Source organism: Onychostruthus taczanowskii, unplaced genomic scaffold, assembly GCF_017590055.1.
Source record: "Onychostruthus taczanowskii isolate IOZ18803 unplaced genomic scaffold, ASM1759005v1 scaffold29, whole genome shotgun sequence".
In the NCBI taxonomy this organism is placed as follows: Eukaryota; Metazoa; Chordata; class Aves; order Passeriformes; family Passeridae; genus Onychostruthus; species Onychostruthus taczanowskii.
Genome location: NW_024500239.1, coordinates 5,248,386 through 5,267,573, shown reverse-complemented (window position 1 = coordinate 5,267,573; position 19,188 = coordinate 5,248,386). Strand labels below are relative to the sequence as shown.

Genomic DNA, 19,188 nt, shown 5'->3' with positions numbered 1-19,188 from the left:
TCAAGAAAACCAGAAAGCTCTGTAGGGGGTCTTGCACACAGCCAGACCCCAAGTGCTTTTCTTTTTTGTGCTACACAAGAAATGCCCTAAGAGGAATCAAGTTCTGAAAACTGACAAGACAAAGCAAGGCATTGAATTCAGAACAGTTCACACTCACGGGGTCAGGTGTAGAAAAAACCTGAGACTCGCCAAAAGCCAGTGGGGTTGTGAGCGCGTGTGTGTGTGTGTGCATACATTTATAAATTTTCCTGACTATGTGTTTTGCTAGCTTTTTGTACTCCTCAAATCAGCCAATTATGGTTAATGTCCAGCAAGAAATTTTCAAATGCTCAAAATTAAGTTGAATTTGATTGAACATGCAAAAGCATTTCTCAGTAACAGATGTCTCTATAGTGTCAGGTATTCCACTGCACACTAAACCTCTACTCCCCACCCCTTTTATAAAATTAAATGTTCTTTTAAAGCTCTATTCTGTGTTACCAATAAATTTTTTGATTGAAATTTCTGCCCTCCCCATAATACTTTTACTATTCACCCTACCTCAGTCATGCCAAAGAAAATTTAACTGCAGTATAAATAGCTCTTGAGGCTTAATTCAGAACCATTCATGCAAAATTAGCCATACTGATCAATGCTACTAACAGAAATGTTTGTTAGACTCCCATATTAAGGATAAGTTAATCCTGCTGAAGTCCATGCTAATTTTATCTGATTCCCTGCCAAAGACTGACACATTTTTTAATTTAAGCATCTTGGGTATGTTTTTTTTTCCAGGATGACATGAAGTAAATACTTTCTCCTCTTCCTATTCTGTTGCTAACACATCCTGTATTTCTGAGATTACTGTACAGCACAGTGGCTTCTGAAGCCTGGAAATTGGAGGCAAGCTGCTAAGAAAAATCTTCAGAAATAATCAGCATCAAAATACAAAGCAAACTTCATATAAATAACCATTTTTCCAGTTATAAGATATGACTAGATCTATTCAAATGCAGGATGCCAGGGACAGACTTGAAAGCTATTTCATGGCTGTGGTTTCAATTGTGCAGCAACTACTGTGATGGAATTTTATCCTACTGTGCTAGTCTCTGGCTGACATAAAAGGAAAAGACAACACTGTATTTAATTTTCTCACTCCTCCACTGCAATTCTTTTTCCATTACACAGAAATAATAGAAGGTCATAGGGATGAGAAATAAATTAACAATTTTGAAGCTTGATTTACAATAACAGATAATAGCAATAAATGCAAGAAGCAGAACACCCCGCAACAGTTGAGGCATAAATCAGTGAGAATGGTAACATTCATGACTTCACATCAGTGACAAAGGTGAAGCAAATAAAAAAGTACAGGAAAACATTTTTAAAAAATAGTGTCATGTTCTGAATTAAAAAGAAATGAAAAAAAAAAACCATCTGACATGTACTGCATTTTCCCCAATACTTGGCTCCCCCATGGAACCAAAACAAACTTCTAATATCCTGAGAACAAATGTGGTATTTAATATGGCAGCCTTCTAGTGCCTAAAGGAATCAACAAGAAAACTGCAGAGTGACTATTTACAAGGGGATGCATTGGGATAAAGGTAAATGGATTCCAACAGAAGAAGGGCAGATTTAGAGTAGATATTAGAAGAAATTCTTTAAATATTGCTGTAAGTTACTGTGTAGTCATCCATAGTCTCTACAAAGAGAATAACAAAGGTAAAAAATTACTAAAACAAAAATCCCTCTATTCTCTAGACGAATTTTGATTTGTTATACACTAAATATGATTTGGTATCCTGAGAAGACAGCACTAATTCTTCAATAATTATTATTAAGCCTCCGAGCTATATTATGGTAGCATTGCACAAGGCAAACAAAATAAAGTTTGACTTTTCTTCTTTTTTTTTTTTTTTTTTAATTATGCCTTAGACAAACAGTCTTGCTTTAGGAGAAAAATTCTGATTTTTCTCCTAAAAAAATGGAAAATTCTCCTCAGCTTTCACACACACATGATGAACATGTTATGGGTAGAATTCTGAAAAATGCTATAAAATTGAAATGTAGAAATATACATCTCCCAGACATATATTTTTTCCCATCACTTTATCACTCTGTACTGATTCAAAGCAGTAACAGTTCAGCAGAGACTGCAGTTGATCCTGCAAATCTAAATTACTTCCAGTACCTCTACAAATTACATCAAGGAATTCCTCAAAAATCTAAACTGTGTCAAAAAAACCCCTGTGTAAACACTTATTTTCTTCCAACTTTTCTGACACTCAAGTTATCTGAAAGAATAGGTACTATTTGAGAAGAGGAATATATTTAGCAAGGAAACAGGACCTGGCACTTTATAAATCACAAGGGTAGGTAGTGTTGCATTCAGTTTCTACAAATGTCTCTATCTGGACTAAGTGGAAAAAAATAAGTTCAAATTCTTTGTTGTTGTTGTTTTTTATTTCAGCAACTCTCTTATTTATAACCAAGCAAGTGCTCTGATAACAAAAGAAATTACAAAAATGCAAACCATGAAAGCCAAGCTAGTCCCAAATCAAAAGCACTCCTGTCCTGGTCATTGCAGAGGTATCACTCTAACCACAAAATTCCTTATTCAACTGGAAAATGTCCAACACCATTGAATCTGAATGTCCTCCAGAATTAGGACATTCAGTTTAACAAAACTGTAGGAATATCCCTGCAGGTCTTTTGTTTTGCATTTCTCATCACAAAATCCTTTTCCACCTGTAAAACAGTATCCAGTTTATCTTTCTAAAAGTGTAGCAGACAGTTGTATTACACTTTTCTGATAAAACACCAAATTTATATTTTTCTGCTCTGTATTCAGAAAACACAAGAAATTTATATGGTAATCAACACGATTATAAGTCTGATAAGTATGAAGGCAAAATAACAGAAGGAATCAATTTGCTAAGAAAAAAAACATCCAGAAAGAGAGCAGAACCCTCAGGAATATTTAAGGAGTATCCATAATTTTCCTTCCAATAGATTTCTGACATCAGAATTAGAATAAATAACATTTTGTTCTGAGTTCCTGATGCACAAAAATAGGATTTGTCATGTCAAGTCTCTGGGCAATAGCCTTATCTGTTTTCTAAATGATGTCTCCTAGAAAATGTTTAAAAATTTAAAAAATTAAAAAGAAGAGAAAGTTGAAAGAATTATATGTCATATAATTAGGAACCAGCACATTTCATCCCAAGTTTTTTCCAAATTATTTAAAAAATTCCACCACCCCCTTCCCACTCAATGCAGTTGTCTTCTATAGATAATTTCAAAGAAATGAAAACTGGGTAAAGGGATTTATTATTTATGACATGACAGTGTTTCTGATATTATATTCACAGAAAGCATAGAGAAAGCTTCTTAGCAGATTTTCCAGTTTTAGATTCTTGTCTACAGCTTCTTGTTTATCTTTTCTAATCTAACAAATAACAACACAGTTTATTATTGGAAGAGTCTTTGAATATTGATAAGATTTAGTCCTCCCTTTTGGTTCTTCTTTTTTTTTCCAAAACTCACTTTATATTTGGCATAGATAATCTTGAATAAAAGAATGTCCTTTTCCTGTTTAGAATAATTTTTTTAAAATAAATTGTAAAAACTTTATATTAAAATACATATTCTGGAAAAAAAAAATTAAATTAGATTTAGCACTCCAAGACTTGAAACTCAAATTCCAGTGAAATTTTTAAATTAGGTCACAAATGACACCATTTATTAGACTGAAGAATAAAACTTTTAAAAACATTTCTGGTAAAAATCAATCTGCTTCTTCAGCTTCAACTTTCTGAACACTACAATGCAAAATAATTAATAACCTTCTAAATCTCTTTTTTTCTCCATGCTGTCTGGAAAAGCTTGAGCATTGTGTTTGTAATTACGCCTTAAGGAAGTGTAGTTGCTATAGACTTTCTTCTCTCCATATCTCTCTCAATAAAAATGTTGTTATGAATTACAGGTACAGGAAGCATGATCCTTGCAATTACCAGATTTGGGCTTTGCATTGTCATTATGATTTGGTTGACCGATGATAAAGAGAAATATTTTACCAAGCACCTCAGACAGGTACTAAATACAGTGAATAATCATGCAGTAATTTCTCTGAAAACCATTATACATGAGACAATAAAGTAAATAAACCTAGCTGAATGTGGCTGTTGAAGCTTAGATTCATTTCCTCCCTAAAGGGATGCTTGTGAGATTTTGCTGGTCTCTCTGAAATTAGGAAAAAAGAGCTTTCTTTCAATCTTATATTTTTTGGGTTTGATTTTGTTGGGGTTTTATTTTGTTATTGTTGGAGAGGAAGCAGTGAAGGGTAATTAAGCAATGCTAATGAAATCTATCAATTTCACCATAACTGGCTGCAAAACTAAACAGAAGGCAAAAAGGATAAGAAAAACAAAAACAAACCAAAAAGGAACTACAGAGCAATATTCAATTTCAAGCCTATTGATAGATATCGTACATGGAATAATGCAGGACAAATACAACTGAGTCCCTGAAGAGTCTGGTTCATAGCTGCTACTGTCTGAAAGCTTCATCAAAGATCCAGTCTGACTGTGGATACAATAGAATAACAAATTCTTTTGCCGAAACGTTCAGTCTAAAATGAAAGCAAAATTCATCTTGTGCAAGCAACTAGATACAGGTATTTTCTTGCTATATGTTGGTTTTTACTTAGATATTATTAATTAGTTTCAATTATGTGTACCACACCACAGAAAGCTTTTTCAGCAATTAACAAGGACACCAAAAGGTTGAGCCTTTACACCTTGCTGATATTTTGCGCAGGCATTTCCTCCTTGAAGCAGTTTCTGGCATGTATGACAACCTTAGTTCTGCTACTTCAACATGTTTAGATGTTAATTGATATCCAAGACAGTTTGTTCTAACATGGAGACAGGATTTTACCAGCTCCCTCCAACCTTCTCCATGCTCTTGCTGCAAGGAGGTGCCCCTCTGTGCACCACTGAAACAACACACTTTTCTTCAAACACTGTATTCCTTATCTAGCCATATTGCAGACCAAGCACACTGCTCAACAAAGCATGTTCCAGTAGGCTCCTTGCTGCAGCTATTGGAAAATCCAAAGACCATTTTCCCTGAAATGGAGTCTGTTCATCTCTCTTGGTGAGCTCTGCAGACTCCTGAACACATATGCACCACTAATTTCTGACTGATGTTGCCTCAGATACAATTAAGCAATTAAGAAGTTTTAAGATCACACTCTTATTGCCTGTTTTACTCTGCTAAAAAGCAGAAAAGCAGAAGAAATGTAAACAAATTCTAAAAAAAAAAAAAAAAACCCAAAAAAACTAAGGGTCTGCAATTGTACAGTTGAAACCAGAATGATGATACTATGACATATGAACAATTCTTAAGTCAATGCGAGCATGCTTTGTACTGAACTGTGAAAAAATACAAATTATAAATAAATCACAACTGAAGCATGTTGCAAGAATATCTAGGATGTACAGCACTGGAGATAGAGACAGTGCACTCTAGCCTATTACCAAACCTAAATGATGGAGAGAAATATGTATTTTCAGATCACATTCGAATTACTCCTTAACTGCTAAAACATTTACTTAAAAGGTCACTGCAGCTTGCAAAACTTGTGGTTCCCTTGAGAGCACTCTGATTGTTAATTCAGATGACATTCATGCTTAAAAGTCTGATAAAGTCTGAGGAATTGTAGAGTGTCATCCCTTAGCATCTGAACATAGGTAATGAGCAAGACTGTTGAGGCATTAATTTTTAATATAAAATGGAACTGGATGCTCTGAAGATAGAAGAAATAAACAACTCTGTTTTCTTTTTCTTTTTCAATATTTCTTAATATTTAGTACTTGTTTCAATTACTGACACAAGCCTCCTGCACCCCACAATTATCTGATGAGGACTTACCGTTACTCCAAAGAACCTGGTTTCATTCATAGCATTCAGAAAAATGTTGCCGAGTTTTTGATTTGAGTAGTTAAAATCTTCAATTTTTTGGTGCTTGTTGGTGGAATTCAGGTGTTTCATTGCCCGCTGTAGGGTGCTGGCAATCACCCATATTCCATCATAGGCATAACCGTGAAATTTGCTGGATTGCCCGTCACCACGTCTAGCATTGTATTCCTTTTCATACTGCTGTGGAGTCTGCAGAGGAGATAAAATTCAGTTTTACCTCAGCACTTAACACTTTACACAGCTGAATCTAAACCAACACCTCAAACTGCACCCTGCAATTTAGAGATGTGCATAACTAATACAGAAAAGGCCTCCAAGATAAAAAATTATGAAAGAAAATAAAATTCCAGAAACATGTATTGCCTGATTTAAAAACTGCTGGTGAGATTGGGAAGCAGAACTAGGAGACAGAGATACTGAAAGCAGTTGTACTGCCGCACTGTATAAATGACAACTTGCTTTATTTTACTTTTGTACAAAAGGCTCCAGTTCAACCAAAACTTTACAATGGTGAGCCCTAATACTAGAACAGGGAAAAAGTCTCTATTCCTGCAAATTAGTGGTCTGATTTCACTTTACAGGATAACACAAATCAAATAACCTTTACTTGAGCAACCGTTTGCTCAATATGAAATTTTGAGTGGATATTTGTCTATATTTTACAAGTTCACTATGTTCTGCATGGTGTGCTGTCATATGATGCTATCCTTCACTAAAGTTGTCTTTGATGCTCTCTCAGCAAGGAATGAAAGGCAGATGCGGAAAAAAGATGAAAAGCAGCAAAATCAGGCATGTTTATTCATTGGTTTGTATGGATTTGTTCTGTGATAAAATTTTGTATGCTTTATGGAAAAACCATATATTTTTATATTTAAAACAAGCCTCACCTCCTGCTCCCTGGTTCTGAGAGACACAAATCACCATTCAAATTGCCATTTGCAGAACAGTTTAAATATGAGAGTTTTCTGTTTCTGTGTTTAACTATTTAACTTGAAGTGACACAGCACATGATACTAAAGACTGTAATTCAAACTTTAATGTACATTTAACTACAATGTTCTTATTGGAAGAAGAGGGCAGATTTGAAGCAAGGGACTTCACTGCTTTCTTACCCTGCAGAGAATTAGATTTGATTTTGAAATATTTTAAAATTGCAAACTAGTGAAACTAACTAGTGATTAAGTAGTGAAACTAACTGTGATTACTTCCAGGTCACTTGGTAGAAGAACCCTTTAGCTTCATCTCCCTCTTGGTGCTCTACTGTGCCAACCCAGCAGTGAGAGAACTGATGGTACAATAAAATACATGGAAGAGAAATACTAACCCTTCCTGATATAGTCTTATTTGTTTTTGAGCTGAGAGGCTCAAAATCCACTCCAATATAACCCTCCATGGCTGCAAGAAGATTTTTGATGAGACATTGTGAGGAATTAATCCAGGCTTCCCACCAAAGATTTTCATACCACCCTGGAATAATCCACTGATATTTGCTGCCATACATTTCTTCATCATAAGCCTGCAAATAAGAAAAACAGAAAAGATAATGGACATTGTAATAGAGGCATTGAACATAAAACCAATTGCTTTTCGTTAACTTTTTAAAATTATTAATGAAATTATGATAATTGGCATACAGAAGTATTTTAAGCAGTTTAGAATAATTACTTGCTAATAATGAAGACTTTTTTGGAAGACTCCTGACTTTAGAATTCAGGACATGAGAAGTTACTAAACCCTGTTTTTCTTTCAGTGGATCATTTCTTAAAGCAGAAAAATGAAACTGTATTCTAGAACTGAGGGAGTTAAAGAGGAACACAAACAGAAGGCACAGCTTTCCACAGAAAGTTCTTTATAACACAACTATTACCTGAGTGATAGAGCTACCATGCTACCACATTTAAACTAAGTAATTATCACCCTTAAGGACTAGGTTAACAAGAAAAGTTGGATCATAGGCACCATTGAATCACACGTGGAAAATATGAATTAGGTGACTGCTAAAAAGCAGACCACAGTAACATTAAGTTAGCAGTTCCTCCTGAGGAGCATGAGTGAATAGTGAATTGATAAAGCAAAATATTAATGATTTTTTTTTCTCAGCAAGAAATTAGAAAAAATTATTTTTGTAATTTTAAATGTCAATTTTAATTTCTTTTAATTTCATTTCTAATATGAAATTCTATATTGTTGGAATACTGAATACAACCCACTGTAATCCAAGATACTGAGATTTTAGTTATCTCCTCTCAATACTTAGCAGATATATATAACAGGAAACAGAAATACTTTCTTAGTCAGGCACATATGCTGTTGTACCTAAAAGCTGATGTATTCTCAAATATTCTCTTTGATTGGGAAGAGTGTTCTAGGATAAAATTAGCAAATTTTATCTCAGATGTTTCTCACTGTCTTGCAACTAGATATTTTTCTTTTGACATTTCAGTCAGACTCCATTTCAAAACTGCAGGTTTCATGCTTCTTCGGCTCATAATATAGGCAATACTTGAGACAGAAGGCCTAAGATAAAAATTCCAATTTTTAGAAATACATGGTGCAATCTTAGAGCTCTTAATAGGAAAACTCCTTCATTTTCACAAAAAGTATTACAGAAGAAGGAAATAATAAGAATGCAAACAGGACAGATTAGTGATTCTGAAATACTTTTGAAAAGTATCCCAAAGATCATACAAAAAGCCTATCAGAGAAGTAAAGATCAACAGAAGATATGAAATAGGAAAACCTCCTAAATATGTTAATACCCCAATTGAAAATGGGCTTTAAATCTGTGAAGTCTATTATAATGGTGCCAGCCCAGTTCATAACAGTGCACAAAGCAGATTTATTTGGCTCCTGGTTGCAGAAGCTTTTGTTCAGACAAAATCAAATTTCGTGCCTTTGTATACATTGCTGCTTGAAAGCCCGGTCTGAAACCTGGTGTCTTGCATCTCATATATTATTCCACAATCCACCTAAACAGTTTGTCTTTCTCTTGCTTGTTAATTCTGCCCTTCCAGAAACATATCTGCTTCTGTCCTCCTGCCCTCTTGCACAGCTATGGACACACTGTATTCCAGGGCCACCTGAGAGGAAAATGGCAATTCCATCCTGCAGTACTTCCTTCTAAAAGTGTTTGTATTATACAGTTAGGTCATTCAAGACCTTTCAGTCACTCAGTGTTTTTTATCTGACAGTTTTTTAATCATGAGGATGCAAACAGACTCAGAATAGTGCTTTTAGAGAAGGACGGTCTTACATAGCTTCCCCTGCTCTATAGAGATTAAAGTATCAAATTGTGTATTGCCAGGAAGTATTGGCTGTGAACTATTCTGAAATTAGAGCTGCTGGAAATTTTGTTTGCATAAGCACTTGTACTGTTTCCTGCATAATCTGAGAACGCCCTGGAAAATCAGCTGAAAATTGAAAGTTTCAAAATAGCCAGAAATTTCATCCTGGAAACAAGGGACCATTCCCAACATGGTTGCCTGAAAGACTGGTTACACTTCCACACTTCTGCAACAAACTGGTTTAACAAAAGGCAAAACAAACACTTTAAGAGCTGTCAGCTCTTCCTTTGAGATACAGTGGAATGACAAGGCTTGAAGGGTAGTCTGGGGAAGGCAAAAGTGGGAAGAAAATCAGATCCACTGAGGCTGAGCATCATGACCATGCAGTCATTTTTCTAGTGACAGCACAGCTGACAGTATTCAATGTTTGGGTCCCAGAAGACTTATTGCAAAATAATGCTTTTTTTGCCACCATTTTCTCCCTGTTGATTCTGCTAAATGGAGATGATTTTGATGCTTAAATGATACAAGTACTTGAAACACATGGATCTTTCTTCAACTGTTTGAGTGCACACAGACCAATATTTACACGTTTCAGTTTCTAAGAGGAAGATTTTTTGGCAGACAAGAGCAAGCTGAAGAAGGTTTGCACATACTTTGTACCACCAGAACAGCATAAAGTAGTCATACATTTTCCTTAATCTTTCTCCCATGCCCTGTGTAGAATGTAAAGCCCTGAGTTGCTGTCAAGAAGCCAGGAAACTGTCATGGACAATTTTTGCCCTTGTGAAACTGAATTTTTATTTTTTTATTTTAAATCATTTTATTCTTGTTTGAATCCATAAATAAATGCTTGTTTACAACAAAGAGATTCATGCAATAGATATTTCTTATGTGTAGCAAACAATTATTGGCAATTTGGTGATTGTTGAAGTATTAAGTTTTGACCAAAAAGGCCCTAATTTCTATTCCAAGAAAACATCACATTCACCCCACAGAGGTGAAAATTAATTATAAAGCTAAGATTTCCCATAGAACTAAAATTGCTCACTGTTTTTGACACTGGTGATAAATGAACAGCTAAACTTATTTAAATCCTTGTAGGAAATGCCTGCCAGCATTCACTTTGGCTTGAACCAGTCCTGTCCTGTTTTTAAAGTTTGCTACTGCATTATACTATCTTTTAGTCCAATTTTTTTTGTGGGTGTGGGTGTTGATCTCTTCTTCCAAATAACAAGGAATAGGAAAAGAGGAAATTATCTGAATTTGCAATTTAGATTGGATATTAAGACTTCTTCACTGAAAAGATTAACAGGGACCAGGGAAGAAGTTGAGTCACCATCATAGGAGGCATTCAAAAGATGTGCAGATGAGGCACTTAGGGACATTACTTAGTGGGAGACTTGGCAGTGCTGGGTTAATGGCTGGACTTGATAATCTTAAAGGTCTTTACAACCAAAATGGTTCTATCATTTTATATAAACTCCTATGGATGCCTGGGGAAGCCTTACAGAATATGACTATTAAATACAGGCAGAAAAGTAAGGCAAACTTTAAAGATTTTACCACCTACATAAGTCATTACCAAATAATATTTAGGGTATAATCACAATCAGGGAAAAAAAAAAATCTTGCATTAGTGAAAAAGCAACTTCCTTTAACAAACTCAAAGCCTTTTTCTGACTGACATCAGTAACCCTGCAGAATATAACAAGGAATCACAAGTGAAATCTGTCTGAAGACACACCTGAAAAAGAGGAGCTTAAAAACTTGACATATTTGTTGTCCTCTTAGACATGTATCTGTAGGAGTGCATGAGCCAATAATATATTTTGTGACTAATAACAAGCTTTCTGAAATATTGTAGTGCATTAATATATAAATGACCTACTTTGAACTGCCCTCTCCTGAATTGTCTCCTGCTGAAACTCTCAAATAAATACATTTAAACAAGCCTAAATACATGATCTTTCAGATTTCTCCAGGCTCCAGAAAAATCCACCTTATTATGTTTGACACTAATGTACTTTAGAAGCAGCCATCATGCTTTGAACCTCTCAGAGTTATGCACGTTTCCCATGTTCACACCAAACCCTAGCCACATAAACCTGTGGCTGGCATTTCTGTGACAGAGACAGCCTTTCCCTGGAACACTTCAGATGTCAGCAATGCAGACTAAAGGACAGCCTGCCCCTCTAAGGAATTCTGAGATTTCTTCAGTGGCCTCACATGAACATGGATTTGAAAGAGAATTCTAGAGAAATGCAACTAGAAATTAAGGACAACTAGAAATGAGGCCAATCTCTTGCTAATGTTGGATTGGAAGATAATTCTGACCAGGACCCCTCTGCTGCGGAAATGCAGCCCAATCCCAAGAGATCCGAGGAGGTTCTGGGCTGCAGAAGTACCATTCTTTCTTCCAGGAATGAAAAAACAGAAGATTATCTCTGTCAATCCAATTTAAGTAGCAGTACAAAAAGATCTATATATAAAGACCTATAAGAGATTAGAAGAATGAAAAAATAAAATAATGCTTTCCATTTCCGTTTGGATGAATACAGATTTTGTTCCTTCCAAATATATTCTACACTCTCCTTTCCAAATTTTGCCACCAACTGGGACAGCTGCTGAGTAAGAGCCAAAATGCATCTAAGACACATGTAGCACTCAGATTTTGAACTTCTGCCTTTCCTTTCTTTCCAAGGATAGGTAACTGTCTCACTAAGTGAACACTAAAAAACACCCTTGGAAATTTAGATGCTGTCATTATTGCTTTTCCATTATATTTACTATGTTCTAACTAATCAAACAATTTAGATTAAGAACTCAATACTTAGACCACTAAAATCTTTCTCTTTCGTATTTGTTTTCAGTCTGGTACAAGTATAGATCCACATTTTAATCCTGCTACTTTTACAGGCAATAACAGTGAATAAGTTTGCAGCACATTCACAAAATAAATTGTGAGGATAGGGAATTAATTTTATGTTTGCTAGTCTTACTGTTATGGTTTAAAAAATTTTATTTTTTACCAACTAATATTTGCTTTCATGTAATACATGTAAAATGTACAGCTGTCAGATGGGAATGACAGCTGTACAATTAGCAACATTTTTAGTAGTAGAAATTATTAGTGTTGCTGAGTTAGAATGTATAGGAATTGGCTTGAATTTCTTATTCTTTAAAAGCAAAACACACCAAGCCCATACATACAGACATTATCACCAGAACACAGCCCTTGTACAAGACTAAAATCTTGCAGTTCTATCTCTATCTGCTGCTACATATGCAAGTATTTCCCTGGATCTGATGTGAAGAGCAATGCTCAAGTTTGATTTAGCACTTAATTCCACTACAGGAAAGTCATAAGAAGCTAACCACGTAGTCTATGCCTAAATTTCACTGAAGACAAAGCATTTTATTGAAAGAGAAATGGAACTACAGATGTGTAACCTCTATTTAGGATATAAACCTTCACAGAGCTGAATTCCATGAAGAAATATTTGCTGAACTACATGAAGAAATGTTTATGCTCAAGTTACTTTTTTATCAAACGCAGCACATTCTTTATTCTGATGTGCAATTAAATGTATTTACTTACACAGCAGAAAACTTTCACAGCCATTTCCTCATTAAACTGGCCAAGGATTATCCGAACGTCATTGCCCTGCAGATGGAATAAAATAAGGGGCAGTTAAACACAGTCGCAGCTTCCAGAAAGTGGTAACTTTAATTGGCCATTCAGATCATGCAGGGAGTTAACACAGATTACAGCTGCAGACAGAATTAACACAGAACTGTTTCATCTTCTATAAGTTCAAGAACCTGAAGTACCGCAAAAGAAAAAAAAAAAAAAAGCTGAGGTGCAGAAAATTATTAGTCTATAGTAGTAATGAGAGTAAAACTGATACTACAGTCAAATATTAGTATTCAATAACACTAAAATATCAAATATTCGTTTGTTTCTTTGCAGTATTTCTACTACAATTTTGCATATTAGAACCAGTTGAAAAAATAAACTTATCATTGTCTGCATGAAATAAAACCGTAAAATTAAGAAATGAGATTTGTGAGATTAAATGCCCTGATATTACACCTGCTTTAGTAATTTTTAAAGGTTTTACTCACACAACATCTTCTCTACAGTCACTACAACATATTGCCAACTCCCTCTCTACTCCCTTCCACCTCCAAACACTAAAAAAAAAATCACAGTTTAAGAACCTATGACTGAAGACAAAAGACGATTTTACTTTCATACTTAGAAACATATTAAGAGAGTCTTCCTAAATTCAGGAGCATATGCAGGAAAATATTTCTCTAGGAACAGGACTAACCTCTTCCTAACATGAAAAATTATTTCTAATATCCATAAAACACATTTTTATGGCTTCACACTACCTTTTCTTTCACACAAAGGCAAAAGAGTTCTCTGCAACAGCTTGAGCAAATCAATTTTTTCATTTCTTTCATATAAGACCTGTTTAGAATTACTAATAACTCTTTCACTCTCCAAGGAAAAAACAAACACATGTTTAGGTACAATTTTCAGTGGCAAAAAACATTTAAGTTTTAATTAAATCAATTTGTCAAAGACTTTTAGCTCAGATAATTTCACTGTTTATTTCTTGTCCAGCAGAAAATATTATGATGGACAGTGCAGTAAGATATTAGAATGCCTCTGTAATTAAATGCATGAAAACAGTATCACTCTTAGCATGGTTTAAATCAGAAATAATGTCATGTGCTTTGCTCATTCTGAACCTGTGCATTTTCAGCAAGCCTGCTTCTTTTCATTTTTATATTTAGCCACAGACTGATAAAGTAATGTAAATCTTTTTCAAGTGGATTAGATTCTTTATAAACAAAATCTAACAAGGTTACATGAAACTAAACAAACAAATTACACAAATTACATCAATAGTATTACAGTTTTTGTAAAGCCAACAAATAGATTTAGGAATTATGCACAAAAAAACTCCCTCACCTCATCTACTACTTCTTTTTTGTCACATTTTAAAAATAATTTAGTTATTCTTGGAACCTCAGCTCTGAGTCACTTGACTGCTCTGAAGATAAAAATGCAGACTTAATATTTGAATAAAAGAGTAGCAGAGTTTGATTAAAAATAAATGGCACAGCACCTAATAATTAAACTTAAAATTGAAGAAATTCCTTTCTATTTTATAACATGATGAGAACCAATTAAAAGAATAAACAAACAAACACAATATGTAAACTGTGTGGCTTCATCAATAATAATCCCAGAGCACACACACAGCAATGCTGCCCACTGGATGTGTGACAACATCCAGACTGAAGTCATAGTGCCTGTGGTGTGTGGTTTCACACCTTAAGACATTGCTTCCACCTGGTTATCACATAATTTAGTATGCAATCATGTAACCAAGGAATTGTGTGTCAGAACACACGTAATTTAGGAGCTAATTTAGGCAAGTCTGTACAGCAGCTCTCCCTCTTTCATGCACAGGATCCTTCCTCTGTGCAATGACACACTCCTCAGCCAGCCTCTTCCTCCTGAACTCCACTTTCTGCATTCCATTCCACATTTTCCCCAGATTTGTTCTTGAAGAATTGCATTCAAGATTGCAAATAAGCCTAGATCCATTGGATGCCAGGCTTGCATCTCCTGGCTCCATCTCACATAAGAGACACTGAAGCTTCAAATTCATGCAGCTGCACATAGCTCTAGTCCTTGTGGAGGTTTTATCTGCATGGACAATGAAATCTGCACCGAAGTGTATCAGAGCTGGGGTCATGTCAGTGCTCGTGGGTCTAAGTCCACATTACAGACTCATACAAAGAGATACATCAGATGCCTGCTGGGCAAAACTTTTTTACCCCTCATTCATATTGTTAACTGACTATAAACCAGCATGATTTCCTTGCAAGGATTTTTACTGAAACCCATGGAGAATGATGCAAGTTAACACAGTGGAACTTCCTCATAGGGATCAAAGAAATCACCCACTAGATCTCTGCAAGTGTCAAGTCTCTTTTTCAGAGAGCTGTAAATTGCTTGCATGGAGCTAAAACATATTTGGCAGAAGAGGTTTTAATTCATGGAACTAGGCAGGTGATCTACAAGATGATTAAAAACATCCCAGGGGGAAGGCAACTCCCAAAACTGCACTTACATAAAAAGACCAATGTTTAGACTGTTTGCCAGATGGTGAGCTGTCATATTTACTCTTCCCAGAGATTACAGTAGCAATATCAGCATTTAAGCTTTGCCCCTCAGTAAGAAATACATATGTTCCCATATGGACTGAAGTTCAAACAAGAAAATGAAGAACAGTTACATTTCATTTACCCACAGTTGTGGCAAACCCTTCATAAAAACATGTTTTATAAATTAAGACTATAGCACAGCCTCAAAAAATAATGACTCTTTTTCTTTCTTTCTTTCTTTCACATAGGTGAGGATATTATTTGGTTACTAAATATAAAATGTCTTTGGTAGCACCAGGAGCTGAGTAATATAAACCTTGAAGAGAGTGAGGATCAACACATCTAAGATGCTCTGCTGAGGGATGAAGAACAACTTGTCTCCTTCACTGCCATTTCTAACAGCCTCAGACACGAGAGACTCTTTAGCCTTTTCAGAGTTTTTGAGTGATGCACATTATGCTGAAATAGGCAGCTATTTTTTTTTCAGCCTTCAGAGCTTCCTTTCTTTGATCAGATTTTAATCTGCCTCATTTCTAATGAATAACACCACAATGTTGTATTATATAGCTTTTCAGAGAAGGATTGCTACAATATCTCATCTGCCAGGAAAAGTCAACGTCTTGGCAGGCTCTTTATGAGATGCCTAAATTGAATAGCTCAGATACTCTGTCTTATTCTCTACCACATATCTGACAGTCAAGAGGTTATCAATAAATCTACAAAATCCTGGGTAACTTTGACAAAAGTGTGTTCTGCCTTCTAAATGCCTGGATGTCCACTTGAAGAACTATAGATAAGCCTCTGACCTTAGCTATGGAATCACTGATGGTGAAGGTGAACTAGAGGACATCAACTCCCACCATCATAACATGATGGTAATTATTTTGTCCTACATGCAAGACACAAAAAAAGTTGGAAGCAGAAGTGTTATTGCTCTTGCAATTTGTCTGCACATGTTAGAATTTTCAAGCATTTACATGGATGTACAAATCCATACCTTTCTCTGAGCACAAAAATGAATTTTAAAGATATACTTATGCTTAAATTTGCCTTTTAACTGTGCAGTCAATGCAGTAGCAACTAAGGTGTTACTGAGAGAAATATGAAATATAAAGGTATATTTCTGCAAATCATACCAGACTTTGCTATTTCCCATTCCATAATCATCAGTTTCATTAATTTAAATGTGTTTGTGAAAATAAAAGGTATTTCAGGTGAGCAGATAGCAGCTTACATTAGATATGAGGTTTACATGTTGAAGAAGAAATTAACATTATTAGAATTCTTTAGCTAAATTCTGTGTCAAACATGTACCTAATGATAAGTAACCTTATGTTTCTGTCAAGAGCAAGAAATTTTCTGGATAATTGCTAATTTATTATTTTACTAATTTGCTTTGAAGAAATCAAGAGATAACAAATATACTGTTAGCTCATCTGGAATTCCCTGCAAAACAACCCAGTGTGTTGCTGATGCAGAGGACAGCTAAAACCACATTGCTTCTTCTGACTTCCAGCCTAAAGATGCATGCTTAATATGCATTTTTTTTCTTGTTATTACACCATTCCTAGTCAAAAATACGGACTTTACTGTAACACCTACAGGAGTGTCTTCAACCCAGACAGGTTTCCAGACAGAAAAACAAACTGGCTTAGACTGGACAAACATTGGCTTTCCACAAACATAAACTTTACTTATTAATACTTTAAACATTCAGGCTTAGGTTTCTAGATTGTGACAATAATAAATCCCACTTAGTTTACCATGCTCGAGAACCTTTGCAGCTTCAGTAGTGGTCTAGTCTTACATAGGTCAATATTGCTTTAATGTATTTTTTTTAAACATAATTTAGTTTATTAAGGTTTTTTTGCATCCTGTTTTACACATATTTAAGCATTTGCAAGACTGTGACTTTGATTGTGTGTCATATGCACTTGATGTCAGAAACAATTTGATCTTTGCCATTTAAAAGTGCTTTCTCCTGCTGTTCAATCATTTGTTTCATGTTCCTGTGCAGTTGAAGATTCATCTCTCCTGTGTCTAGTTTATTGCTGGTTGTGCTGCATGGTAATGCTAAAATATAGTTTTAATTTTATGAGATGCCAGAAGTCTAATAAATCAATACAATAAGAGAAGAATGGGAAATTATTCTGCTACGAAATTTTTTTTCTTATTTTCTCCTTGTGATTCATTTGAAATCATGCAGACGATGTTAGCAAAGAATTCAATTTAAAATGTGTAATGAAGCTAATGGAAAGAGGCTCAATATTCTTTCTACATGATAATTTACCTTAAAAGGGTTCTGGTTCCAAACCTCAAGAGTTTTCCCAGTATGACTGGGGCTTTAACTGCAAACATTAAGCCAGCAACAACTTCCTTTGTTCAGTACCACTATCGGGAACTATCAAAAATATTTACTATACACATAGACCTTCATTAACTTAAGAAGGTCTAGGACCTCAAAATGCCTTTTTTTTTTAATATTATTATGTAATGGAATATAATGATACATCATTCTAACATAAATTTCATTTCCTTACTCCTCTTCATAGAAAAAAAACCATCACCACTTTCATCAAACAGCAACACATACCTTAAGCTTCTTTACACTTGTGCAGGGATCATCGGAAAAACTCTCAGTATCTGAAATCTCGATATCTTTGCCATCAAGGACGCCAGTCAGATTATTCCTCACCTGTCACAAGTTGAGAAAAAGGCAAACCAGTGAACCGTGAGCCAGAGAGAAGGAAGCAGATGGACTGCATTTATACCTGTAATGACAAGCAATGATCTAGACGATGATCTATGCACCCACATAGTTTTTTCCATTTCACCTAAAATGTGATCAAGGTGCTATTCCCCTATGACGACAGTCTGCTATCAGTGGCTGTACCATGTAAAGTACGTTATTATGATTGGCAAAAGAAGTTCATACACAGCCCCACAAACTGAGCTCCCACTTTGTGTCATGGGGTGGGCAACTCTTCTGTGTTCCCAGGGCTGTGAGGACCAAAAACTTTGTTGTAGCCAAAGTGATGTATGAGACAGTATAAAGGGAAAAGACTTATCAAGGGAACCCTTATACACTCTCAAGTAGTTATTTCAGCTGATCCATGCTAGCTGGTCCTAGCATGGATCAGCAGAGCTTAGCTTACATCACTTAGGGCCTGATAAAGCCTAATGAACTCCTCTGTGCCCTACCCCTCTCAGACCATTCATCACACCATGGGGCAGCAAGAGGTTCAGCTGGCTTGAAGGTGGCACATGCCATTAGGTACTAGCAGTTTTTTCACCTGTTTAATAGTGACAAGACTGTCCTCATTGAGATGTCTAATAGCACAAAGAAGCCAGACAACATACCAAGCATTCTGTCTTTCTGATTTAGGGTTTTCCCCGTATAACTACTTTAAGGTTATCTGTCTTAATTGCTGCCGGTTTTCCTCCAGCCACACAAGTGCAAAACCAGTTTCACATTACTATTCCTAATAGATAAGCAAAAATAATTTTATTCTGCAACATGATTACGGACTGAAATGAAGAGAGTAGCATACCAATTTTAAGTTAATAGAATTATGATCACATCAATTGCAGTGGTTGTCTATTTAATTTGTTTGTAATAACAGAAATAGGAGAAGCAAATCAGTGTAAAACAGGTATCCCACATGCAAACACAGAAAAAAGAGGATGGAAGATACATGATATTAAACAGGAGAATTTAGAAGCCTGTGCATCATATGCAGATACTTTC

At 35.3% G+C, this 19,188-nt stretch overlaps 1 protein-coding gene across 1 annotated transcript in view; it reads right to left on the bottom strand.

Moving 5' to 3' along the window:
- Positions 1-19,188, bottom strand: part of GABBR2 (gamma-aminobutyric acid type B receptor subunit 2) — a 456,087-nt gene that overhangs the window by 223,337 nt on the left and 213,562 nt on the right. The window contains exons 4-7 of the mRNA XM_041408112.1: positions 18,034-18,135; positions 12,850-12,915; positions 7,289-7,480; positions 5,917-6,153 (exon numbers count right to left, since the gene is read on the bottom strand). Of these exons, the coding sequence (XP_041264046.1) occupies positions 5,917-6,153; positions 7,289-7,480; positions 12,850-12,915; positions 18,034-18,135 (597 nt within the window). The remainder of the gene's footprint in view (positions 1-5,916; positions 6,154-7,288; positions 7,481-12,849; positions 12,916-18,033; positions 18,136-19,188) is intronic.